This window comes from Drosophila persimilis, unplaced genomic scaffold (assembly GCF_003286085.1).
Source record: "Drosophila persimilis strain 14011-0111.01,24,50 unplaced genomic scaffold, DperRS2 tig00000829-arrow-arrow-pilon, whole genome shotgun sequence".
Taxonomy (NCBI): Eukaryota; Metazoa; Arthropoda; class Insecta; order Diptera; family Drosophilidae; genus Drosophila; species Drosophila persimilis.
This window is the reverse complement of record NW_020825359.1, coordinates 193,407-218,072: the sequence shown is the minus strand read 5'-3', so window position 1 is coordinate 218,072 and position 24,666 is coordinate 193,407. Positions and strand designations below refer to the sequence as shown.

The window sequence follows — 24,666 nt, the reverse complement described above, 5'->3', positions numbered from 1 at the left end:
CCCTTTGGCCCCGCAGCAGATGAACATCGTAGATGGCGATCGCCGCAGCAACAGCAACAACAGCAGAGCCTGTGGATATACGAAATCATAGAAATTGTCATGAAATAAATAGGTACAAACTGTATTTGATGCTTGAGCAAGGACTGAGAGGGTCCAGGATGGAGATCGCTTTATTGTATGGTCGACTGCTTAGTCGACTGTTATTTCAAACAGCTTTTGACTGTCTATACATGAATATGAATATACATGAATATGTCTAAAAAATGTAAATTTGAGAAAAGGTCTTATTAGTTACGTTTTATTTTCATATCAATATTTATAATTTCGTATAAAATTAACAAAATAGGGTATACAAAGGCCTATACTACGGCTTACACGCAATATAGCGACTCTTTTTTTGTTGAACTTTTTCGTTTAAACCTTTTTTTACAATAAATACAATAAAAGCAAGGATTAAAAACTATCCAATCTTGTAGAAAATGTATTCATCAATGGGATTAAACTATGTGGGCATTGCTGAGAGATTTAGTTAGTCAGCATTATTCAATGGAATATCAAAATTGAGCAATTTCCTTTTTCGTTTGTTTTGATTGTTTCGCTATTGTTTTTTGTTTGACTTATTTCGCTAAAACCTCCTTTTACGCAAAATGCAATAAAAACAAGTATAAGGAATACACCAGTTAAATAGAAAATTGATTCATCAATCGTGTAAAATTATGATGGCATGGCTAATTGTTCAATATAGCTGAGAATATTCCACGGAATATCAAAAACGAGTAATATGTAAAATATAACTTGAATTCGTCAGTATATTTACGGTATATTTGGTAAATGAGACGGTATATTTCTGACGGTCGGACGGTATATTTGATCGATAAGTCCGCGGTTACACTGAATGTGCGAGACAAGTAAATAAATATTTTTTCTCCGCTTTAAAAACGAATAAAAAGGAGGCAAAACGTATATTGCAGTGTTTTGCATTGTACTTAGGGCACAAAAGGTCAGTCGCAAGTATTGTAAGTAGCACTATTTAAACTGGGAAGCCACATCTACGGACGCTAGCCGCTCCAGAAAAGGTGTGTGTGCGTCGGCGTGTGTTGAGTGAACCAAAAAAAACAGTGCTACAAAAAACAAGAAAAGAAAGAGAAAAGAAGACGGAAGCCGAGAGAACGCGGTAGCAACAAGGAACCGAAATCAGATCGAAATTTGGTTTTGGACAAACCCAAAAAAGGTAAGTAGGGATCGGGCCTAATTTCTCTTACTACCATGTGCTTCGTATTCGGACAGGTTTTGTCGGTGTTTAAAGATTGATTCGAGATTGTGTGCGCCGGTTTTCCCAGATCCCATATAGGCAGCAACGATGAGTTTTTTGCCGGGCGAACCAGTGCCGCCCGGCTTCGAGGAAGACGACTCCTCGTCCCGCCCGGCAATCATACAAAAGCAACTTGATGATTACACACGCGGTCCATTAATTGGCACCGAATACTGCGTCGAGCTGATCGAAGAGGGACGCCTGGTGCCCAATTACTATTGTGTCCTGTGCAGCAACTACAACGATGTGCGAACGTTGTTTGTACACTGGACGTCGCTGTCGCATCGCAACAAGTACTTGCAAACACATTTCCAAAAGGCCTACGAGGTCCTGCAAAAGATACAGAAACGCACGCCCAACGGTGGCGGCGATCTGGTCATTGCCACCGGCATTCTTTGCCAATTGATTGAAAAACATTGCGGCCGTGCGCGTCGTATTGTGTCGGTGCCCAGCTCACAATTTAGTCAATATCGTTCGAAATTTTGCAGCCAGGTGCGTGACAAGTTCCATTTCGACGAGTTCTCTGGCCCCGATTTCGTGGAGGAGGCACGCAAACTGGTGCAGGATATGCAGCAGGAGGAGAGCAGCGACAAGATCGCGCCGAAAGAGAACAACAGCAGCAGCGTCATTGCCCTTGATGCCATCTCGAGTGATGACGAAAGCTTCGGCCCAAACCAAAAGCGAAGCCCCATCGACGAACAATCGCCGAGTGGCCGTGGGGCCAATCGTTCGCCACCGGCGGCCCGTGAATTGCCGAAACAACAGCTTCCCACGCCCAAAGAGCTGTCCATGCAGGCCTCGATCATTGCCCAGGAGCGCTACAAATGGGAGAAATTTCGCTGCATGCTCGAGCTGCAGCTGAAGCAGCTGCGCGATGAGACTGAGACATACGAATCGTTTCCGGAGAAGCATCCCGACTATCCGGACGAGTGGAAGCAGTTCTGGAATCGTCGCTACAAGGAGCTGCAGGAGGAGAAGAAGACCGATCCGAATAGCTACGACTACAAGCCCGAATGGATTAGCTACTGGAAGGACAGACGCGTCGAGCTCTTCAATATTGCAGTTGGAAAAATCAAAAAGGAACTCAAAGAGAAATTCAAGCTGGCCGACGAAGATGAGGAGAAGACCAAGGATCTCATGGAACGCTACAAGATACGTGTATCCAGTCCGCGTGAGGCATCAGCCGCCCCTTCGTCGGGGCCGCCCCATGTCCGCCGTAAGCCGAATTTTCGCAACAATCGAGGTGGCGGTGCTCCTGAAACTGTCATCGACATTAGCGATGACGAAACACCCAATCCATCATCGCGAAATCGTGCCCATTATAACAGACGATCTCGCTCGCATTCACAGTCGCCGAAGCGTGGCTTTGTGGGAGGAGGAAGCCGTCATCCAGGGCGCAGATCACGCAGCCGTTCGTCGCGACGCCACTACAGCAGACACAACGGTTCGCGTAGCCCGTATTCGCGCAGCCCTCAGCGGGGACGTCGCTCTCGTTCTCCGGTCTACTATCATCGTCGTCCTATGGATCATAAGGTTTTGTCATCTAATCATGGCCGACCGCGTGATGGTGGTGGCTACGCGGAACGTCGCAGCGGCGATCGGGAGCGGGACAGGGAAAGGGAAAGGGAACGCACCAGTGACGCAGATTTCTATCGCAGCGGCAGCTTTAGCCGAGGTACGGGTCATGCGGCGTATGAGCGCATGGAGACATTCCGTGTGATGGACTCGCGTGTCTATCCCGAATATAGTTTGCCCAAAAAGGCACGCTCCAAATCGCCGGATAAGGATACAGAGCCCCCGGTGGCCGACGATGGACCCCTCACTGTGGTCAGTGTGCTGCGCATGCTATCAGCCGTCGAGGATCATTTGGGTAGTCTCGGACCGAAGGCTTTGAGTCTGCTCAGCAAGGCTCTGGCCATGGAGATGGTGCGGCCAAATGCTGCCGAAGATCTGCTCCTGAACGAAGATAATTGTGTGTTCTTGGAGACAACCAAAGAGAAACTGAAGGGCATCCTCATAGCCGAAGTGCTGGATGATCCGCAAAAAGTGCGCGTTGTGAAAAAGTTGATCACGAATATAGCGGCCATCATCTTTCAAGTGAAAGAAAAAGGTATGTTAAACACCCCCCATTTATTTTTTACTCTAAGCCTAGCAGCTACAAATCCGCCTTATATCCTATCTTTTATCGCGTTTGATATGTGTGTGTGTGTGTGTGTGCGGTAAGTATTTAGTGTTCATTCTACGCCAGGTTTCTGGTCACCAGTTCTCAGTTGAGAAGTCCGTAAAGTGAAAGGTATCCCCTAGTCCTAGTATTCAACATTCGTTTTGTCCGTCGGCATGTCGCGCCTCCCTCGCGATTCTTCCCTTGAAGCTCGGTCGCGTTTGAAGCATCCTCTGGCTTCAGTTTTTTCTTCTTTTTTTTTTTTTGTTGGCTAAAAACCCGAATGAAAACCGATTTTGTGTGTGTCTTTGTAACCGAATGAGAAAGGTATTTAAGCATGGACTTTACACCGATGGATAGACTCTTTGAACCTATGTATGTCATTCCGTTGCAATGGGGCATAAACTTAGTTTATCTTTCGGCTAAACGAATAATATATTCATTTTTCAATAAATTACATAACATTCGAACGGAAACAAAGTTGATATTGAAATAAAACGTTGATCTGTTCCTTTTTTGTTTTCAACATGCTGGGGGTCCATCTTTCTCCACAATAGTCTTTAAACTCTCTTTTTAAGGGGACAGACGCGCGCACACAATAGCTGAAAGCGGAGCCGAATGCAGTTGCAAAAGCTCCTATAAGCTAGGCTGAGAGCTTTAAAAGCTCAACTAGATAAGCTCCGCTTTGTTTTTATTCTCGTGAAATGTCTACTCGTTTTTGTTTGCGCGATCGCAAAGTACATAATATCCAAATATTTTGAATATTTATTTGATTAACAATTTATCCTAAATATAGGATCCTATTAATATTTACCTGCTTTTAATATTAAGTTTAAAGGGAAATATAGGAGAGAGAAAAAGGAAAATATATAAAATGTGCCACGTGAAGACACATATTGATAAATATTTTAAGCAATAATTTTAAGGGATATTTGTGGGGATAAGGTGTGTTCGAGGCTATTCAAATTGTGTTATCGAAAGTTACGGAAAGGCCGGGGAAAAGTGCGGGCAGATCTATAGGGAACAGCAAGAATATAGACATATGTACATATAGTATGTAGCTAAGAGAAAGCTCATATCTACCTATTGAAAGCTTCTTTTGGCTCAGCTCCGTTTTCGGCTTATCTTTCAGCTATAGTGTGCGCGAGGCCTAAGGTCGTTATTCAGAAAATACTTGATCAATAAATGTGTATATATGCATACCACATGGTAATTTCCTTGTTTTTTTTTCGACTTAAATCGGTCCGGTATCGGTATCTCACGCATTTTGGGACACCATTTTGTACTTCTGCTTTTCCATTCCGGATGGAAAATGAACACCACAATGAACCCGTCGCTCGTTCGGACCCTTTTCGCGTTCGAGTTTAGCTTTCTTTCCTTTTTGGTTAGTGTAAAAAACAAAGTGTAAAATGAACGCCCGCAACGCCCTGTGGAAGCGAGATCAGCAAGCGTCCTTCCACCACCGCCGCCACACCATCCATAAGTATAAAATGTAATTTATTTCCAAATAATTCTGTTGTAATGTAATTCGATATTGATTTGATCTCCTCTGAGGGGGATTGAATCGCACACACACGTTTGTGTTTAATACATGACGATTGATTGACGATTAACTTTTTCCTTTTTTTGTTTTTGTGTTGTGCTCCTTTTTCGCCCGTTTCCCATGGGTGCATTCACGTACCATTTTAGCCAAGAAAGACGGCGGAAAAAGCAAGGCGAATCCCATACCGCCATCGCCCGCCCAGCTCCCATTCGATCGGAATGTTGTCTGCGCGAAGCTGGCCAGCGCATTGGTCGGCAAGGGCTACTATGATATGAGCAGCGAGGATATGGACAGGCTGTTGCATTTCTATGCCACGCTGGCAAAGATCGAGAAGAGCCGTCGGCTGGCGGGCAAGAAATTTCATTTCTCCGAAGTCCTCAATCTTCTGGGACTGACGAAGGACAAGGTTGTGACGGATCCCATTGAGATTGATATCGACGAGCTGATGAAGGAGGTGGAAAGTCATCTGCACAAGAAGGAGAAGGTGGAAACGGTGGTAGCGTCCAAATCGGATCCCACTGGCATGGAGTCCCTCACCGATTCCGATCTGCAGACATTGCTACAGAACTTCAAGTTCCTCTCCAGTGAGGAACAAGTCCATCTGATCGGGCATCTGCGCAAGCTTGAGGTCCAGGAACCGTTGCGCGTCGAATGTCTACGCAAGTATGTGAATCTGGCGGAGCTCAGCGGCGACGGGGAGTCCTGCAGTGATTTTCTCTCACGCGTCGCTGGCACCATCAATCCCGAAAATACTTCATCCGTCTCTGCTGCCGTTGCGGCAACTGTTTCATCGTCCAAGTCTTCTTTGGCTGCTGCTGCGGTTGCCACGGCTGCTGCTCTGTCCTCGCTGAATACCCATCGTCGTAGCTTTGAGCGTGAGATGCCCGCTATCCAGGGCGCCAAGCAGCGTCGCGTCGGACGCTCTTCCCCAGAATTCCTTATCGACGATGATGACGACGACGATTACAATTTTGATGATTTGGTGATGAAGGCCTGCGACTCGAATGGCGGCGGCGGTGCTGGAGGCAGAGGCGGCAGCGGCCTCCCGTCTGTGGTACCGGTTCCATCTTCGCCGAATGCTTTGACTTTCAAACCGGCCGCCGCTTCAAAGTTTTCGCTTGACACTGAATCGATTATAGCCAATCTGATGGACACGCTCACCAAGCAAGGTGGCGGAGGCGGAAGCAGAGGCAGCGGCAGCGGTGGCAATGGCGGTCAGCAGGCGCATCGAGAACGTGAAAATCCAACTGGTGCTAGTACTCCGGGTAAGTCTTCACGTGCCGCCGCAAAGAAGCTGCAGCAGCAACAAGGATCCAACAAAATGGGTGGGCTCAATCCCAGTCCCATGATGCAGCAACAGCAGCCGCAGCAGCAGCAGGCGGGATATAACCAGCAGGATGCCAATCCGGCATTCCATATGCAGTCGCATCATTTTGGTCAGGATCCGCAGATGCATGGTGCCACCACTTATAGCGGCAGCTACTCCTATCCCGGCTACTCGAACTACCAGGGACCTGGGCAGGAAATACCCGGCTATGGCGGTGTACCACTCAATCCCTGGGCCAACAATGGTGTCGTCCCCCAGCCGCCGCCGTACACCATGCAGCAGCAGCAGCAGCAGCAAAACTACACGGCCGCCCAGCAACAACACCACCAGCAGCCGCCCCATCCATCGCAGCAGTACAACAATATGTTTGGGCCTCGTCATTAGTTTAAGTTAACCTTAAGGCGATTTAATCTACATACACACATACATACTGCGTACGCATACACCCATACACAAGTATCAGTCTGCCTCTAGCTCATGCACACCCGGATAAGTGTGTGCGCAGTTTAGTTGCTAGAGAAGAGGTTCGAATTAACGGGATCCAACTGTTGGCGACATCTCCTCGATATCGATCATCAGTTTTGCTCCTGCCACGAGAAGGGAATTTTTTTTTTTTTTGTAAAACGTAACTGTAGGATGCACGAAAGTGAACATGCGTCAGCAGATTAAATAAAGAGCGAAACATGTTCAGGGCACTAGTCCGAACGGAACGGATCGAGAGATCGTACAGCGGCCACATTGAAGTCAAAGAAAGGTCAGGTCTTGCCGGCATCGTTTTTTTTTGGGTTTAGTAGGTAATAAAAATAAAATTTCACATTGTTTTCGGTAAAACAAATAAACTGAGAAATAATATGTAAAGGTATAAACTTTTGTACAAGAAATTGTTTGTATCAAGCGCCGAGATCTTTGCGGTACTGTTACCGGTCACAAGCCTATTGATACGTTGCAGAAAAAACATATTTTTACATTTAAAATGTTAAAATAAATGAATCAGTGAGCATCTGTCCCGTCCCCTTATTTGGCAGAGCAATAAAGATACATGTCATGATTGGGCGGACCTTTCAATCTGCACTCCAAAGTGTACAGAATATTTTTTTTGTAATAAAAAAATCATTTCAAACATCCCCCTTTTTAGCAGAACCAATAAAGTGAGCGAAAATGTAAAGCGGTAATCGATCCACTCTTTTTATGTTATCAAGGAACTAAACTCTTAACTACAGTGGGGCAACCGCATAAAGTCCACGGTCTGGGACTTTACAATATTTGGTATTTCGAGCTGCAACAACTGGTGCAGCGACTGGCCTGAGTGCCTGTATATCCACTTGCCGGCCTTGGGTGTGCCAACGTAATCGAAGCGCTTGGGACCGCTGGTGGGGGAACTTAACCAGATCTGCTTGTTGGGCGTCTGGCGGTTGATCACATAGGTGCCGTGGCTCTTGCCCAGATTCACTGTGAGTACACCATCCTGCCGCAAAGAAAAAATAAACACCATATAGCGTGATGTAACCATTGGGTGGAAAATCTGAAGACACTTGCGCCATAAGCCACGTCGGTGCCAATGAGGTCTGTGGCGTTCTCGGTCAGCTCCTCAAAATAGTCACACAGGCCGTCAAGGGTCTCGGAGCACACTCGCTCGTAGGTGGCCGTGTCCAGGGAGCTCTCCGTCTCGATTTGGCTGCTAAAAAGCCGCCGTCTCAAAGGTCCATTATTTTGATTGAAGACCTCGGAGGCCGTCGTTGCCGTAGGAACTCGGTTTTGGTTTGTGTTTGGCCAGCATAAGCTGTGATAGCCTGCAGCGGTAGCAGAACGTGTATTTAAGCGGCTGAGCCGAGCTACTACACGCCTGGTGAACATTGGGTTTGTTTATTTATAATTCCAATATTAAAGTGAACGATGCTGCCAACTTGGGTAAAACTGATTGTCAGAGCAGCACTTAGTACGGTCACACTTGCAACTAGCAATTGACGTAACCATCGATATATTCGATGTGCAAAATTTCTGCCAATAAGGTCCAATTAAGCATCAAGTAGTCAGTGAAACAACAGAAAAATAGTGTCGATCTGTTCCGTCCATGATATATCCCCTAACACAATCCATAATATTCATAATAATCCAAGTATATTATTATGATTCAAAGACATCGATATATTGATATAGTAGTGCATTTTTAACCATCCCTAATACCTCACACCGACGCAAACCAGAGAAAAATGGCGTCCACATGAAAATTTTTCTGTTGTTGTCGATGAAATAACCATTGAATCGTGTATAGTTTAGATCCAATTGCCGTTAAATAACTAAAACATTGTGAATGAATGATAATGGCGTTGCCGAGCAACTACAAGCAGATAGCAGTGGGTGCGCCAACGGGCCCCGGACCGGTAACACCGCTCCAAGGCGGCAGCCGGTCTCGTTCGTCTGGCGGCGGTGGCGGTGGGGACCGGAACAAGGACCAAACGCCCATCTTCACGCACAGCAACTATGGTAATCCGGCTTTCACACCACAAAAGGTGACGAAATCATCCAGCAGCAAGAACCAGAACGAATCACGCCTGCCCAAGCCACCGAAGCCGCCAGAAAAACCCATACTGCCCTACATGCGGTACTCAAAGCGGGTGTGGGACATGGTAAAGGCTCAAAACCCGGAGCTAAAGCTGTGGGAGCTGGGCAAAAAGATCGGCGCCATGTGGAAGCTGCTCAGCGATGAGGAGAAAACGGAGTTCATCGACGAGTACGAGGCGGAGAAGGTGGAGTATGAGAAGGCGCTCAAGGCATACCACCAGACGCCCGCCTATCAGTCGTACATGTCCGCCAAGAGCAAGTTCAAATCAGATGTGGATATGCACGAGACGCCGTCCCGCGGCGGTGGAAGCAAATCCCATGAGCGTCGCATCGACATCCAGCCAGCGGAGGACGAAGATGACCTGGATGAGGGCTACACGGCCAAGCATATGGCATTTGCTCGGTATCTGCGCAATCATCGCCTGATCAATGAGATCTTCTCGGAGGCTGTGGTGCCGGACGTCCGATCCGTGGTCACCACCACACGGATGCAGGTCCTCAAGCGGCAGGTGAGCTCCCTGACGATGCACCAGACCAAACTGGAGGCGGAGCTGCAGCAGATGGAGGAGAAGTTCGAGGCGAAGAAGCAACGCATGGTGGAGTCTAGTGAGGCCTTCCAGGAGGAGCTGAAGCGCCACTGCAAGCCCGCCGTCGATGACGACACCTTCCAGAAGATGGTGCACCGTATGTACGAGGACATCAAGCGTGATCGTCAGCGGCTTGACGAGCCCATCAATACCAACAACAGCTCCTTGACGGGCCCCGTTTCTGCGCCCGGCGGTGGTGGTCCCACTGCGGTGGCCAGTAGGAACGAGGAGGCCTCCAAACAGCAGCCACCGACGCAGCCCGGCCAGCCGTCAGCAACACCGGCGCCAGCACCAGCCCAGGAGGCGCCACCGGGACCAGCTTTGACCCCAGCGAAAGAAACGTCAGTGGTCACCGTCAAGCCGCCGCAACCTAATCAACTGCCAATACCAGCCCCTGCGCCCCCGGTTGTGCATGTCCATGAAACTGCCAGCAAGACGGATCCAGAGCCCATGGATATTGAGCCACCGCCAAAGCCCTCAGTTCCTCCGCCACCCATCAAGCCCGAGAAGCTGGAAATGGCCGCCGCACTGCCACCACAGTCGACCGTAACGATAGGAGAACCACCCAAGGATGTGCTGAAGGTGTTGCCACCCAGCAAGGTGCCAACGCCGACGCCCGTGCCAACGCCCACACCACCGCCACAGCCGATGGCTGTAAGCGAGGTAGCGGGCGCCAACCCAGGAGCACCGGGATCTGTTCCAACAGCAGCGACGACGCCAACGCCACCGCCGATAAGTGTACAGCAACAACAACAGGCACCTCTGCCGCCACAGCAACAGCAGCAGGCACCACAGCAGCAACAGCAAGCGGCTCCTCCTCCAGGTATGCCGCAGATGCATCCACATCCGGGCCATCCGCCACCGGGCCATCCGCATATGCCACCCCATATGACGCCGCATCAGCCGCCGCCAGGAATGCCGGGACTGCCGCCACCACCTCACACGGGTTATGCCAACTACGGGGGACCGCCGCACGGTCCACCGCCGCCGGGCGGTCCAACACGTTCGCCCTACTATCAGCCCCAGTACGGGGGCCATCCCACGCCGCAGCCCTACTATGCACCCTTCTCCCCCTATCAGCAATCGTACGGACCACCGCCCGGCTCCCACTACATGTCGCCGCGTCCACCGCCACAGCACAATGGCAATCCGGGTCCGGGCGTGCACTATGCACCCGAGCACGGCAATAATCCACCTCCGCCACCACAGCAGCAGCAGCAACAACAACAACAGCAGCAGCAGCAGCAACCGCCTCCGGGACACCTGCACGAGCCGAGTGGAGGAGCAGTTACCGGATCCAGTGTGGGAGTGGGAGTCTATGGCCAACAGCCGCCACCTCAGCAAACAGCGCCTCCCAGCAGCGTCGGACCAGGAGCAGGACCAGCGACACCAGGCGGACCACCACCACCATCCGGAGCGGCAACCGGCGAGAATGCAGCACCGACACCCGTAACAGCGGCGGCACCACCTGGCAGCAAGCACGCAGGAGATGCGGAGAAGCATGAGACGGCGGACTAACTGGGACTTGTACCATCTACCCCATACGCATACTCAATCACACATCTCAATCAGCTCCTAGATTTAGTTTTTAGATTATTTTATACACCTCTATTTGATACGCGCCGACCCACGCCCCGTGCTGTAACATAGCTGTCCCTCCCGCCCGTCTTGTTCCCAGATGCTGACTCTCCTTACATTGACCCCCGCATATCTCTCCATCCCTACCCGTTCACGTGGGACGACACAACAATTTCATTATGTAATAAGTGGAGAAATACACCTGCCCCCCTCTTTTTTTTGTGAGCTCTGAATATTATATTTTGTGGGTCGTATCCAGACGATTACGACGAAATATACGATTAAAAATTAAATATAAAACGAAAGGAAGATAGATTGAGTGCTCCTATGAAAGCTAAATAAGAATTACGGATGTGTTTCGCTGAGTTATATGTGTATAATGATGATTAAACATACAATTTGTAATGGTTTATTTTATATATTTTTTTAAAGAGCATTGAGAGAAATGATATAACTAACCTGATACTTGTGTTTCTGCTGTTAATCGTTGCAAAAATCAGCATTAGGATATGGATCGGATCGGATATGATACAAGGGAATTCATTTACTAGACTCCAGTGGCCATTATCCTGGTGTTGTGGGTGGTGTCTGTTTTTGGTACTACACTTGGCGGTAGGGCGAGTCTGTCGTCCAAGCGCGCCAAATTCAAACACAGTGGCGCCGCCAACTTAAGCTTAAGCTGTGGCCATAATTGGAACTAAGCGAGAAGCTTTAATGGGAAAGAAACAGTTAACTTTGTCAAAAATGGTACATATGTACATATACATATGTATATGCACATGAACTTATGCAAATTGCAAAGCAGTGGTGGGGCGGGGTCAGATCAGGTCATCTTTTAATTGTACACCTCCGTTGCCATATGGCGCCCAGTTATTCCACGACCAGCCGCCAATCCATCCACCCACTTGCACGCTACACACCAACACACAGGCCGTACTAGAAGTCTCTCTCTTTCATAAACACACACACATACAGCTTCGCAGAGATTATCAAACACGTCGACAGAGCAGCGCAAATGACGTTGCTCATATTTTGTAGGCAACTGTACCATGAAGCTTGCTCTTTACACCCCTCCCCAAACCCCACCAAATGAAACACGCTCATGAATTTTTTTTTTTGGCTTCTTCTCTAGAAAAAACCGTTTATTTTTTGTGTGTGATTGTTGTTGTTTGTAGTTTAAAAGAGTTTTAGGGTTTACAATTTGTTTAGCCATTTGTTGGGTGTTTGTTTTTTCGTTAATTGTATCTATTGGGTAATTTTGGATGTTATCGAATGCTATAGGTTCATACTTCTTATACGCTCTTCATGTAATCTTAAGGATAATGATTTCTGCTGAATTTTGTGGTAAACTATTTCTATGTATGTTTGTATGTATATAATGTATTTTTTTAGTATATAGCATATGTATATAATATTGGGTAATTTGTTGTTAAATTTTACGTTTGTATCTGCAATATGTGTGTTTTTGAATTCCCCCAACCCTCAACCATCCAAGGGGTTAGCGTTCTGTTTCTGTTCGTTCTCTCTCGCCTAAACGTATAAAATGCATGTAATTCTAAAACTTATTTAATCAACTACCTTCGTCCCCGCTCCCCACACAGAGAGAGCGGAGCGAGCCGGGAGCCACCTGTTTTATTCCGTTCGTTTCGCTCCCTACTCTCGCCGCAACACACAGGATGGTGGATGGTATACGTGTGTCGTCTATTCTTGTAACGCTGTTCTGTTACGCGAGTATGCGGGATTAACGAAAGGAAGAAAAACAAGATATATATTTATATCTAGTGTCTACAAGATGTATGTATGTATGATTTTTTTACGTGGTATATGTATATATGTTTAGAAATAAGTGTACTCAATTCGGTCTTCGGTGTTATGTTGGATACCATTTTCACATGTTGTTGTTGTTTTTGTTGAAGTTGGGTCTTTAAAGTGTGGTGTGCCTACCAGCCGTTCGCTCGCCGTTTCACATGGACATCGCTCCCTCGCCCGGCATAGCCAAACCGACCATACCGTTCTGTCGCCTTGCCACACGCAAACGCCGCTCACTTGCTGTTACCGGCAGTCCCCATTCGCACTCGCTTGGTGATTGGCGCGGCATGCCCCATGCAGCAGCTTCTTTCGGGACCACTCCACAGGGCAATTAGTTTATGGGATCTGCTAGCAAACAGCGCGACGTCCACGACAGTTGGAGATGTGGTGGCGATGTTCGAGACGACAAGAGCGGCGGGCCAGAAGGTCATACCTTTTTGATGGGTGAGAGAGCGAGCCATAGTGTGCGACGCAGCGACGACGGTGGCTTACAATATAAATGTATATATAGAAAAAAAACTTAAACTAATGTACAATTATAATAGCAATAATAATAATGTGTTACGCATATGTGTATGTAAGTTTAAGTTAAATCTTCAGGGACCATATGTTGATACGAATCGGGCGTCCGGGTGTGTTTGTGTGCCCGAATGCCAGTTATAATGATTAAATTAAAAAAACTTGTTCTTCCTAAACTATTCTTAGCTCGAAAACAAAGATGGTAAGTGTATACATGTAAGTGTATGAATGGATGATTAATCAACTCTTTTTTGTTTTCCCCTTCAATGCGGCATGACCATTTGCATAATGTTTGTGCTGCTTGTTGTTGTTGAGAGCAGTACAGCGCTATCGCGAGCATTGAAAAGGGAATTGTTACACTCAACTGTGGACATACTCCTCCTTAAGCACGCTCGCCTCGGATGCGGCGCGCCAACTGAATGTCCTTGGGCATAATAGTGACGCGCTTAGCGTGGATAGCGCACAAGTTGGTGTCCTCGAAGAGTCCCACCAAATAGGCCTCAGAGGCTTCCTGTAAAATGTACAGACATCGGCAGTTTTAGAAAACTCTTTCTTTCTCTTTCGTGGGGAGCATCTGGGGGTGAGGGGGACGTTATGACACGAGACTCACCTGAAGGGCACCAATGGCAGCCGATTGGAAACGGAGATCGGTTTTGAAATCTTGAGCAATCTCACGAACAAGACGCTGGAACGGCAATTTGCGGATAAGCAGCTCAGTCGACTTCTGGTAACGACGGATTTCACGAAGAGCAACCGTTCCGGGACGATAACGATGTGGCTTCTTGACACCACCGGTGGACGGGGCCGACTTCCTAGCGGCCTTGGTGGCCAGCTGCTTACGTGGAGCCTTGCCTCCAGTTGACTTACGGGCGGTCTGCTTAGTACGGGCCATTTTTCTTCTTTATTTGAATCAAAGACTGCAAAATCGTAAAGAATTGAATTGATTTTTAGTAACTGATTTTTGTGAATTTGAGTGAAGTTTCTTCAATAACAGGATAAACACTGACTTTGATCCTATTCTACACTTTCTAGACTTAGATTAGAGCCCAGAGCCCAAACGGGCGATGCTCAGCGCCGGAGCACTGGCAGCCAACTGTGGCCGATGAGTCCGCTGTGGCCCAGAGGAAACCCCAGCGAGGGTTGAAATCTTTGGCCAGCTGCTAGCCGCTGCTGGTGCTGCGCCGGCTGCCTCTACATTTTCCCTTTGCCGGCATTCGGCGCTTTCTGGGTAACACTTGAGAAACATCCACTCGTGTGGCGACGTACGACGTCTGGTGTCTTGGTGGGCTTGGACTTGGGCTTGCAGCCTCAGTCGTAGCTATGGCAGTGGCCCCCGGCGGCGGCAGAGGCAGCAAGCAGCAACTTCGCTTCGAGTGCCTCTTCAGCGCGCTCTTGAGCCATTGTGCGAGTGCATATATTTCTTTTTCCATGAGCACACAACATGATTCGATCTTTTTCCATACTTTTTGTGAGTTGTTTCCGCCGTGCCATGCTGGGCCTTTCTTTTTTTTTTCGTGCTGCGCGCCTCTTCAACTTATTTTTTTTTTTTTTATGCGGAATCAATCAAGTTGAAGTAATGATTCGTGGTTTTACATTTCCCTCTATTTCTGTTAATTTTACCCAATATTCTTCATCGTCTTCCTCTTCCCGATCTGCATTGGCCTGGAAAAATATGCATGGAACAAACACACTTACTTTCCAGAGCGGTGGTTTGTACGTGTGTGCGAAGTGAACGTAAAATTGTACGAAGCGCCAAAAAAGTAAACAAACAAAACAAATTATTGCGTTGGCGCGCATTAAAAAGCGCCAAGACAAAGAGGGATGGCATTACTACGATTGGCGTTAGAAAGAGAGCGCCTGTGGTTGTGGCGGCCAGGCCAGCCAACAAATTGCGTCGTTTCTCAGCCTACATGTGAATTCGTGTGCGTGCGGGTCCGTCTGTATGTGTATGTGTATGTGTGTGACAGCTGCACATCCTAACGAAACTCAAGACAAGAGAGAAAATGATGCAAGCAGGAGGGGGAGGGGGGGGGGGGGGGGGGCTGTAATAGACTAACTGTAATGCGGGGTGGGTGGAGAACCTTCTGGAAGCACAAATCATGATCCAAGACCAATGCGCATGACTAGTCACACAAATATGCAGTTGCACTTAATATATACATGTGCATATTCACGTGTATTTTATTCTTTGCGCGCCTTTTTTTATTCCACAAAACTGTATTCATTTGCCTCCGATTATTAACTTTCGTTGCCCACATATACATATACATATATGTATGTCTTTGAACAACTGTGTGCTCGTACAGCACTCCACAAAAATATAAAACAATCACATGAGTATATATGGATGTGTGTATGTGTTGGTACAGACACCCATACAAAAAGCAAAAGCCCATACAAATTTAGATATTGTTAAAATATATAGATATTTTAAGTGCTCTCTTATGCGCTGTTTTCGTTTCCAACTGTCTCGAAAATTCTCACAGAACTGTTTAAATAGATCACTTTTTAATACATTATTTTGTACATGCATTCGAGTGTGTGTTTGCATGTGTGTAAAAATTCATACCAAAAAAGCCACCGCCTGAACAATAAATAAATTACTTTATCTTACAAACAAAAAATATGTACAAATATTTTTGGCGCCCTTTTTGATGATCCAATCTTTCCATACACACACAAAACTTTAGAACAATTACTTGAACTATTTTGTTGCTACTCTCCTGCTGTCAGCCATTTTGAAAATTCGAGCAACAACAAACGGTACCCCACTTCAATGCATCCATCGTGCAAAACGAAGTCACCTCTCACGTCGTCTTCGTGCATTTGTGTGTGTATCCGTCGGACAAGAAAAAAAACTATATGTAAAGCGGCACTAAAAATCAGCGCTCCGCTGATCCTCCACCGGAACCCCAAAAATAAAAACATGCAGACGGACGTCAAAAGTTGGGGGCTCCGCCAGCCGTCAAGTAGAGCCCCGAAAACGAGAAAAATTAACATTTAGAGCTCCAACGGTTGGCCAGCGGAGCACCCCAAAACCAGGTACAAATATATATATGCAAGCATACATGTAAAAACGGGGCTCCGCTAGACGGCCGCCGGAGTCACGCAAACCAAAACACATCCCCACAAATTTCTACCGCATGTTATTTTCACAAATCATTCCCCCCTAGCTACTAGCAAGCTAATCTAAAGCCAGAAAATATATTTTAACTTAGTTTAAAATAGCACTCACCGTTTAATTAGTTGAACAAACTATAAATTTCAAGACTTTTTCACAGAGAACGCACACGACGAAAAACGACGACGAAAAACGATTTCACAATGACCCAATGTGACCAGCAGACCCCCAGAAATATACCAAAATAAACGGTCTCATTTAAAAAATATACCGTAAATATAATGACTAATTCAAGTTCTATTTAGCATATTCCTCGTTTTTGATATTCCGTTGAATAATGCTGGCTAACTAAAACCCTTAGTTCTGCCCACATCATTTTAGGCCGTTGATGAATCAATTTTCTACTTGACTGACTTATTTTAAATACTTGCTTTTATTGGATTCGTATATACCGTTGAAAATAAAAATTAATATTTTAAAATTTTTAGTACCCACTGGTCGACAATGGGTTAATTGTTCTCTGTCCATGATCGAAAGTCAAATTTAGTTTGATGTACACAATTAGCTAGCGGGGACCCTTATCTCTGAACATATAATTTGATTGATGAATCAATTTTCAACAAGATTGGCTAATATTAAGGACAAAGGGAGTCTTTGATTGATTGAATTTATTATAAAAAAATTGAAACAAAAACGGTAAACAGAAATGTAAATTGTTACATGTTGTATTTAATACACGGTATATACACATTTGCTATATATAAACTACATTTTAATGTAGTTGTTTCAGTCTCTACATTTAGTTGGCGCGCACTAAAATCAGTTGCAACAATGTTGTATAAATTGCTATACCTTCTGCTCAACTTTTGAAAAGACATTTGGTTAAGCTGGGTAGATCCTGCCCGATAGCCCTGCTCCTTCAAAAATTATGAATTATAGCCATTCCACTAAAATCGACTTGAACTGACTGGAACGGCAGTGAGACTAGCCATAAGAACCTTATGGGAGAAGCCGGCAGTGTGAGCGAGATAAATATAGGCTCGGGCTATTGCACTAATGATATTGAAACATCGATGTTTCTTCCAAATCTGAATATACAAATTTTACATAATCGGTAGGTCAAGCATGTACAAGTTATGGAACGAATGTTCTAAAAACCAACTTTGTGTACATATGTATGTAGATGTCACACCTCACACCTTTAACAAGAGCTCTCTCGCTCATTCTCGTCCAGTGCCGGCTCCAGGCCAAGTGAGAGAGATATAACAGAATGGAAACATCTTGAATATTCGGTGGAACGATCTGTAAGAAACATATTGTATAAGATAGTATTTATACAAAATTCTACCGGATAGAATAGTATAACGGCACGCGTGCCGCGACTCCCTATGATATCAAAAAAGGGGGCTTAGTGGTGAAAAGCAGTGTAAAATGATTTTAATTTTGATTGCATTGCATTAAAGATGCAAGCACGCTGGTTTAAAGTATTAAATGTTCATTTTATTGCGACTTCTTGTCCTCCCTGAGCGGTTTGCCGAGGGGTTCGTCCTTGAAGTGAAGGAACACAAACGAAAAGATAAAGACGCCAATCATCATAGAGAAGGCACTCGTGTAGTACGGGAAGGCGCTGGGAATGAAGCGCTCGTACTGTGTGTGTTCTAACGGACGCACCGACACCTGGGTGGTGCTATACAGATGGGTGTAGCCGACACGATTGTAGTCCACCTTGAACTGGTAGACGCCGTAGACATCGGGTATCTCGAACCTGGCCTCATAGCTGCCCGTCTTGGTCTGCTTCAGGAAGGTCCTCACGAACGGATCGATGCGCACAAACTCCAGCTGGATGTCACTCGCCTTGTACGCCTGCCACTTGCCAGCCACCAGCTCCTCAATGGCAATGGTGTAGATCACGGGATCGGTAATAGTGTACGCCTCCCCTGGGGGCAGCAACTCGCCCTCCTTGTGGTGCTGCACAGAGGCAACGCGTAGGCGGCCGGTCTCGCCAAAGACCCACTGGCTGATGGACTCAGCGACGACGCGATTGCCGGAGAGCTTGTGGAACACACCGCTCTGAGCATACTGGACAGCCGTGGTGAAGCTCTCGTCCGAAAAGAAGAGCAGGGATCCAGAGAAGACGACGCGGGCATTGTTGCGCGCCTGGAGGGCGGCAATCAGCAGAGTACCGCGACCCACAGCATGCGGGTAATCGGTGACACTGGACTGAGGATTGTAACTGTACGCGCTGCTCTCGGCGGTGAGGAGCTTTAGGACCAGTGGGTTCTCCTTGTCGGCAATCAGGCCCGTTCCTCGGTACACCAGTGGTGCCGAGTCAGCCTTGCTGTTCTCCTTGCCAACAATGGTGTCGGCCTGGATCAGGTTCTTGGCCGAAGTCAGGATGGTGGTGTGCTCGCCAGCATCGCTGACATCGTAGTTGAGATGATCGATGACTGCAGCGTTCTCCTCGTCCAGCTCGAAGCCGCACTCCGAGGCGAACTCCCGCAGCGCATCACCGGACTTTTCACTGCCGGCCACCAGAACATTGCCACCGTCGTCCACAAACTTGGCCAGACGCTCCACACTGATGTCGCCGCCGAACTCCTCCACACTGGGCGCAAAGATGATCACATTCTTGTAGAGATACTCGCCATAGCGCGACAGCAGCAGGCTGGAGTCGTCCGCTAGCTTGTAGGTTAGCTTAAACCCGCGATCTGCAATGGAATCAATTTTTCCGCAATCAAAATTTGTACACGTCATAGGTTAGGAAGCCGAAGCCGGGCGCGGTGACTCTTACCCTGCAGCGATTTGAAGAAAATCGAGTGGGTCTCGCGAATGGCCAGATTGTCGAGTAGCACCAGTGTATTGGCATCTGTCTGCAAAACTGCATTGCTACTATAAATGCCCAGGAGGGCGATTAGTGCATATTTCCACATATTTGACAACCTTTTTTTCACCGCACCGGCTTTTGTCACAAAAAAAAGAACCACTATAAATGGCCGCGACAATGACAGCTACGCGTTAGTGCTTTTCTCACTGCGCGTTGTTTATTGAGCTCAGTAAGGGTATTGTCGATAGTGTGGAATCTTTCAATCATTCAATCGAAAAATCCTTGAAATGGATCTACTAAACACAATATGAATATGGTAATCCAATATCCTTGAAATTAATTTCCCTTAACATTATTTAATTATAATACAATAATTCCAACACGTTATTTTCTAATATAAGAGTCGATAATCTCTGCTGCTGTGCTGCACTCAGACGTGAATAACGTGAAGTGTGATGGTACACGAACTACAACTGTTATCCTACCAATGATATTAGATGGATATTATAACTTACAGAAATAATGACCTGTCTGATCTTGAAATATGCATATTAAGCATTCATTTTTTTCAAAATAGATCGAACCGTATCAGGGGTTTCACATTTTCTTGAACACCGCAGATGTAGCGACCGGCTTCCATGATGGACGCAAGCCAAGAAGCATCATAACAAAATATAGGAGTATTTATAGATAATAGAAGAGATAGGACTGGCAAGAAAGTACAATGGAAATATTCGAAAGCTGCTGTCGGACTTGCGGGAGCGAGTGCCTGGAGGCCCTTAACATTTTTGAGGAGAAAATCACGGTCCTTAATAAGAAAGTGACGCTACTGGATATACTTGCAACCTGTTTGCCCTCGTCGCTGCCATCCTTAAATGAAGACGATGACTACCCCAAGCAAATCTGTCGCATCTGCGTAAAGAAAGTAATCCTGGCCTACGAGTTCCACGATACCTGGATAACCGCCCACGCGGAATTCAATGTGGCACTGAAATTCGAGCAGAGACGAAAGCGCAGCCTGGCTACCCGGACACAGGCGAAACCCAAGGTAGACTACCCGGCGTACCCCTCCAGAGGCGATGCGATCGAGGATGCTCATCAGACGGATGATTGCCCCAACACGGTGGTCTTCAAAATAGAGCCTGAAACTGGTAGCAGCGCATATACTAATCTTATCAAAATTAAGTAATCCAACACTTTTCCATCTTCCACCTCTCATGCAGCACCATCTTCCACAGATGTGGCGTTAGAGTTGCTGACGGAGGCCACGCCGACAAAGGATGGCACAAGCATCAAGTGCGGATTCTGCGAAGAGCGATTTCACACGACAAAGGCCTGTAGATTCCATTGCAGATTCGTGCATGGGGTATAGTAAAGTCAATAACTCCAACTCCATTCCATTGTGTGTACGTTTAAATGTTTGTTTTACTTAGCTATAGCATAAAGCAAAAAAAAGGTGCAGTGAGAATGACATTTTCCGCTAGTTTGTATTGGCTTTTCTTTAATCGTCCTCATCGTTGCGCACCTTCTGGGCACGGGGATCGTCGTGACGGAAGACGACATAGCCCAGCTTGTAGCGGCGGTTGTCGCCGTCCTTGGCATAATAGTTGGCCACTCCGATTCCGGCCATCACGATGCCACAAATGGCCAGGGCAGAGCCGGCGACGATGTCAGGTATCTCGTTCCAGGCGCGCTTCAGCAGCGACGTTGTGCCACGGGCGGCGGGTGCAGACATCTTCGTGCTCTGTAAAAGTACGTTGTTTTAGTGCATTTTCAAGGGATATTTTCCAAATATTTACAAAATTGCCGTTTCAGTTACACAACAAGCAGCTGCTCGTAGGGATGATGTTGAATATACGATTTATCGATAGATAGAAGTGGTGATCGGAATGCTGCCATATGGCAATTTTTACATGAGTTCTACATGTAATTTTGCAAGGTGTGTGACTAAGAAAAGGAAAAGACGCTACAAAAATCTTTGCAAATAAAATTTGTTTAATATATTCTTATGAACGACTGGATGCGGCCTTGAATAGAGTTAATTTGTATTTGATTTAAGATAAATGCCTAGTGTACGAGTAGGGCAACGTCACGACATCGGTTATCACGCATCCTGCTCATAGTTTTCGGTCTTCATGTCGTTTAGACCCAACTGCTCATTGTCGTCGAAGGAGCGATCATATCTCTCCACAATCAGTTTGTCGTCCGCGTCTCTATCATCATCGCTCAGCGATTGTACATAGGTATTGCCAGCCGGATCCTCCAGCACCAATGTGAGGACCTTTTCCAGTTTCATGACGGCATCGAATGTCTCAAGAAATGTATCCATTTTCGATTTTGTTTTGTCATCGGCCGAGTCATGGAAGAAGGTGCCGTCCAACTGGTCGCGCATGGCCACCAGTAGACCCTCGATGGTGGTGAAGCGTCCACAGAGGGCATGGGGTCCCACCTCCAGATCAAGTTCGGGTATCGAAAGACTGCACGTCTCGGACTTGAGCACATCTCGCGAGAGATCGTCCTTTGAGGAAATGCTAACCTTGAAGCGCACACCTTGCTTCTCGACACCGCCTCCCGACTTCACCTCGTTCGTCTTGTGGCCACAGCTGCCGCAAACCGTGGCCATGATGACCACTTCCTTGAAGTGGGGTATCTCAGTCAGCTTCATGTTCGTCTCGCACGGCGCCTGGCAGTTGGGACAGTTAGTGGCAAACTGCAGAACTTCGCCCTGCAGATTATCGATGGGCCACTCGTCCTCGGCGATGGGCTGCAGCAGATGATCATCGTGATTCTGCTCGTAAAGACCTGGTGGGGAGAAGAAGTGGGAGTTATCCACGAGAACGCTGAGGGCATGGCGACAGACAGTCTCACCTAACACTTACCCAGTTGTTCGTTTTGCTGCTTGGACCGAGTGAAGAACGCCGTCTTCAGCTGTGGATCTGTGGCTGGTGCCACAATGTTCTCAATGAAGCTGTTACCGGAAATGTCCTCCAGCAGCAGGCGAAAGGGTTTCTTCATTTCCTTGAGCTGCTTTAGTCGGTCGATGTAGTTATCAATAGATGCTGCCTCGGTGGGATGGTCGATGCGGCGCTTCTCCTGGTCCTGCGACAATCCGGCAACGGTGCGCTCGATGATCCCCTCCACCGTGGTCACTTCTCCCTTCTGCGATTGCACTGGAATCTCCAGCTCCACCTCAGGTATTTTGATACTGGAGTTGTCCGACCGCACCACCCGGCGATTCAGATCGGCTGCCGTCTTTGCCTCCAGCTCGATGCGTATGCCCGACTTTTGGATCTCGGATGCGGACTGCATCTCATTGTTCGAGTAGCCGCAACTGTCGCATTTAAAGGACATGATCACCACCTCGCGAAAGAAGGGAATTTTGGTGGGCAGCACTCGGGTGATGCCATTCTTAAAGCAGCTCATGCAGGCCGACTCAATCTCGACAACTTCCTCCGTCTGATCGGCATTTATTTCCCGGAAAATCGCCTCCGGACGAGCCTCGGCCACGCTGGCATTCTTCGCAGTGCCCACCGTTGACATTTTTATAAAAATAAAATATTTCTTCTGAATAATACAACGTGCCTCAACAACAACAATAAACAGTGGACTTATCGATAAAATATACCGTCCGACCGTCAGAAATATACCCCAACATACCGTCTTACTTTAAAAATATACAGTAAATACACCGACGAGCTCAAGTTCCATTTTACATATTCACCAATTTTGATATTCTGTCGAATATTCCTAGCTATATAGAACATTTAGCCATGCCCACATAATTTTATACGATTAATGAATCAATTTTCTACTTAACTGGTTTATTTTAACCACTTGCTTTGATTGCACAAAATGTGTAAAAAAGGTTTTAGCGAAAAAAGTCACACAAATGAAACGTAATAAAGCGTAAGAGAAAAATCGTTCCAATTGCTCAATTTCTTTATTCCGTTGAATAATGCTGCCTAACTAAAACCTTTAGTTCTGCTCACATCATTTTATCCGATTAATGAATAAATTTTCTACCTGATTGACTACTTTTAAGTAGTCTCTTTTATTGTATAGTAGAAAACAAGGTTTAAACAAAAAAGGCCAACAAAAAATAGTGGTAACGTAAGTGAGTATGGAATGTCACGTCAACCGGAGTTTGGGCACAGGTATACCCTATTTGGTTAATCTAATACGAAGAAACTGTTTTAAAACGTAATTTGTTAAGAAATTATCGCAGATTGTTATGTTTTGGACATATTAATTAGGGTCTTGTAAATATATCTCGATCCCGATACCCATTCTTGGTTTCCGTAAGAAGACCAAAACCTTCAAAATATCGTTGAAATACCTTTAAAACAGAAACTGAATAGTTTTGGCCTTTATTGGTGCATTAGATGACAATCATTTTCTCAGTTCTATAACATCCATTTCCCCAGGGTATGCAAAATGTTGCTCAATCCGCGCAATGTTGTGGAACAATGATGCTCGATTTCACGGCCAAACAAAATAGTTCAACAAAAAAAAAACAGTCGCAATGTTGCTGGTATTTGAAGACATTATGCGTGTATAGGCCTTTGTGCGCCCTATTTCGTTAATTTTATATGAAAATGAAACGTAATTTTTAAAGACCTTTTCTCAAATTGATATGTTTTAGACATATTCATGTATATTATTAGTATCTTGTATCATGACCCTGATACCTACGGAGCCTGGGATGACAAACATTTTCTCAATTCTATAATATCCTTTTCCCTAGGGTATGAAAATTAATGTTGCCGGGAATCATTGTTGTCAACCGGTTATTCACCAATAAATACTCGTTTATTATGTGCCGTCGAATGTTACTAGCTATATAGATCTCTCAGCTTTGCCCAGATAATTTTATATGATTAATGAATCAATTTTGATCAAGATGAACTATTTTTAAGTCCTTGAAAATCTTTTGTTTTGACAATAACACGGTTTCAACAAAAATGTTCAACAGTCGCAGTGCTGTGACGTCAATTTTGCTGGTATTCGCAGACTCATTTGTTGTCGACCAGGGTATGGGCATTTGTATACCCTATTTCGTTAATATTATATTAAGATACTGTTTTCCAAGCTGCTTTCAAATGTAATCAATAAAGACCAATAATCAATAAGATTGCATTTTTAAGGCCTATTCATGCATTTGATTAGGTGTTTGTATATGAATCCTGATCCCTGTAGCGATTCTTTGTCTCTGTAAGAAGACCACTAATTGCAAAATATCGTTTGAAACAGAGACTGACTAGTTTCTGCATTAACTAGAGCCTGGGATGACACACATTTCCGAAATTCTATATCATCCACTTTC

At 46.1% G+C, this 24,666-nt stretch overlaps 8 protein-coding genes across 8 annotated transcripts; 3 read left to right on the top strand and 5 right to left on the bottom strand.

The window, feature by feature from the left end:
* Positions 1–956: 956 nt before the first annotated feature.
* On the top strand, positions 957–7,515 carry LOC6599958 (uncharacterized protein CG7065). Its single transcript, XM_026993356.1, has 3 exons — positions 957–1,231; positions 1,288–3,422; positions 5,163–7,515. The coding sequence occupies exons 2-3, from the start codon at positions 1,361–1,363 to the stop codon at positions 6,725–6,727; spliced, it is 3,627 nt and encodes a 1,208-aa protein (XP_026849157.1). The 5' UTR covers positions 957–1,231; positions 1,288–1,360; the 3' UTR covers positions 6,728–7,515.
* On the bottom strand, positions 7,505–8,207 carry LOC6599957 (frataxin homolog, mitochondrial). The gene is made up of 2 exons (XM_002024998.2): positions 7,880–8,207; positions 7,505–7,808 (listed from the first exon to the last, which is right to left on the bottom strand). The coding sequence occupies exons 1-2, from the start codon at positions 8,195–8,197 to the stop codon at positions 7,554–7,556; spliced, it is 573 nt and encodes a 190-aa protein (XP_002025034.1). The 5' UTR covers positions 8,198–8,207; the 3' UTR covers positions 7,505–7,553.
* A 339-nt stretch (positions 8,208–8,546) lies between these two features.
* LOC6599956 (basic proline-rich protein) lies at positions 8,547–11,010 on the top strand. The gene has a single exon (XM_026993432.1). It carries the CDS (start codon positions 8,659–8,661, stop codon positions 11,008–11,010), a length of 2,352 nt encoding a protein of 783 aa, XP_026849233.1. The 5' UTR covers positions 8,547–8,658.
* A 1,613-nt stretch (positions 11,011–12,623) lies between these two features.
* On the bottom strand, positions 12,624–16,662 carry LOC6599955 (histone H3.3). The gene is made up of 3 exons (XM_002024996.2): positions 16,634–16,662; positions 14,009–14,315; positions 12,624–13,909 (listed from the first exon to the last, which is right to left on the bottom strand). The coding sequence occupies exons 2-3, from the start codon at positions 14,288–14,290 to the stop codon at positions 13,781–13,783; spliced, it is 411 nt and encodes a 136-aa protein (XP_002025032.1). The 5' UTR covers positions 14,291–14,315; positions 16,634–16,662; the 3' UTR covers positions 12,624–13,780.
* A 1,265-nt stretch (positions 16,663–17,927) lies between these two features.
* LOC6599954 (dolichyl-diphosphooligosaccharide--protein glycosyltransferase 48 kDa subunit) lies at positions 17,928–19,470 on the bottom strand. The gene is made up of 2 exons (XM_002024995.2): positions 19,311–19,470; positions 17,928–19,227 (listed from the first exon to the last, which is right to left on the bottom strand). The coding sequence occupies exons 1-2, from the start codon at positions 19,447–19,449 to the stop codon at positions 18,020–18,022; spliced, it is 1,347 nt and encodes a 448-aa protein (XP_002025031.1). The 5' UTR covers positions 19,450–19,470; the 3' UTR covers positions 17,928–18,019.
* A 597-nt stretch (positions 19,471–20,067) lies between these two features.
* On the top strand, positions 20,068–20,826 carry LOC113566673. Its single transcript, XM_026993358.1, has 2 exons — positions 20,068–20,494; positions 20,567–20,826. Exons 1-2 carry the CDS (start codon positions 20,068–20,070, stop codon positions 20,713–20,715), a joined length of 576 nt encoding a protein of 191 aa, XP_026849159.1. The 3' UTR covers positions 20,716–20,826.
* Positions 20,751–21,193, bottom strand: LOC6599952. The gene is made up of 2 exons (XM_002024993.2): positions 21,143–21,193; positions 20,751–21,087 (listed from the first exon to the last, which is right to left on the bottom strand). The coding sequence occupies exon 2, from the start codon at positions 21,076–21,078 to the stop codon at positions 20,845–20,847; it is 234 nt and encodes a 77-aa protein (XP_002025029.1). The 5' UTR covers positions 21,079–21,087; positions 21,143–21,193; the 3' UTR covers positions 20,751–20,844.
* Positions 21,194–21,316: 123 nt separating this feature from the next.
* Positions 21,317–22,914, bottom strand: LOC6599951 (zinc finger protein ZPR1). The gene is made up of 2 exons (XM_002024992.2): positions 22,223–22,914; positions 21,317–22,145 (listed from the first exon to the last, which is right to left on the bottom strand). The coding sequence occupies exons 1-2, from the start codon at positions 22,881–22,883 to the stop codon at positions 21,448–21,450; spliced, it is 1,359 nt and encodes a 452-aa protein (XP_002025028.1). The 5' UTR covers positions 22,884–22,914; the 3' UTR covers positions 21,317–21,447.
* Between the last annotated feature and the right edge of the window lie 1,752 nt (positions 22,915–24,666).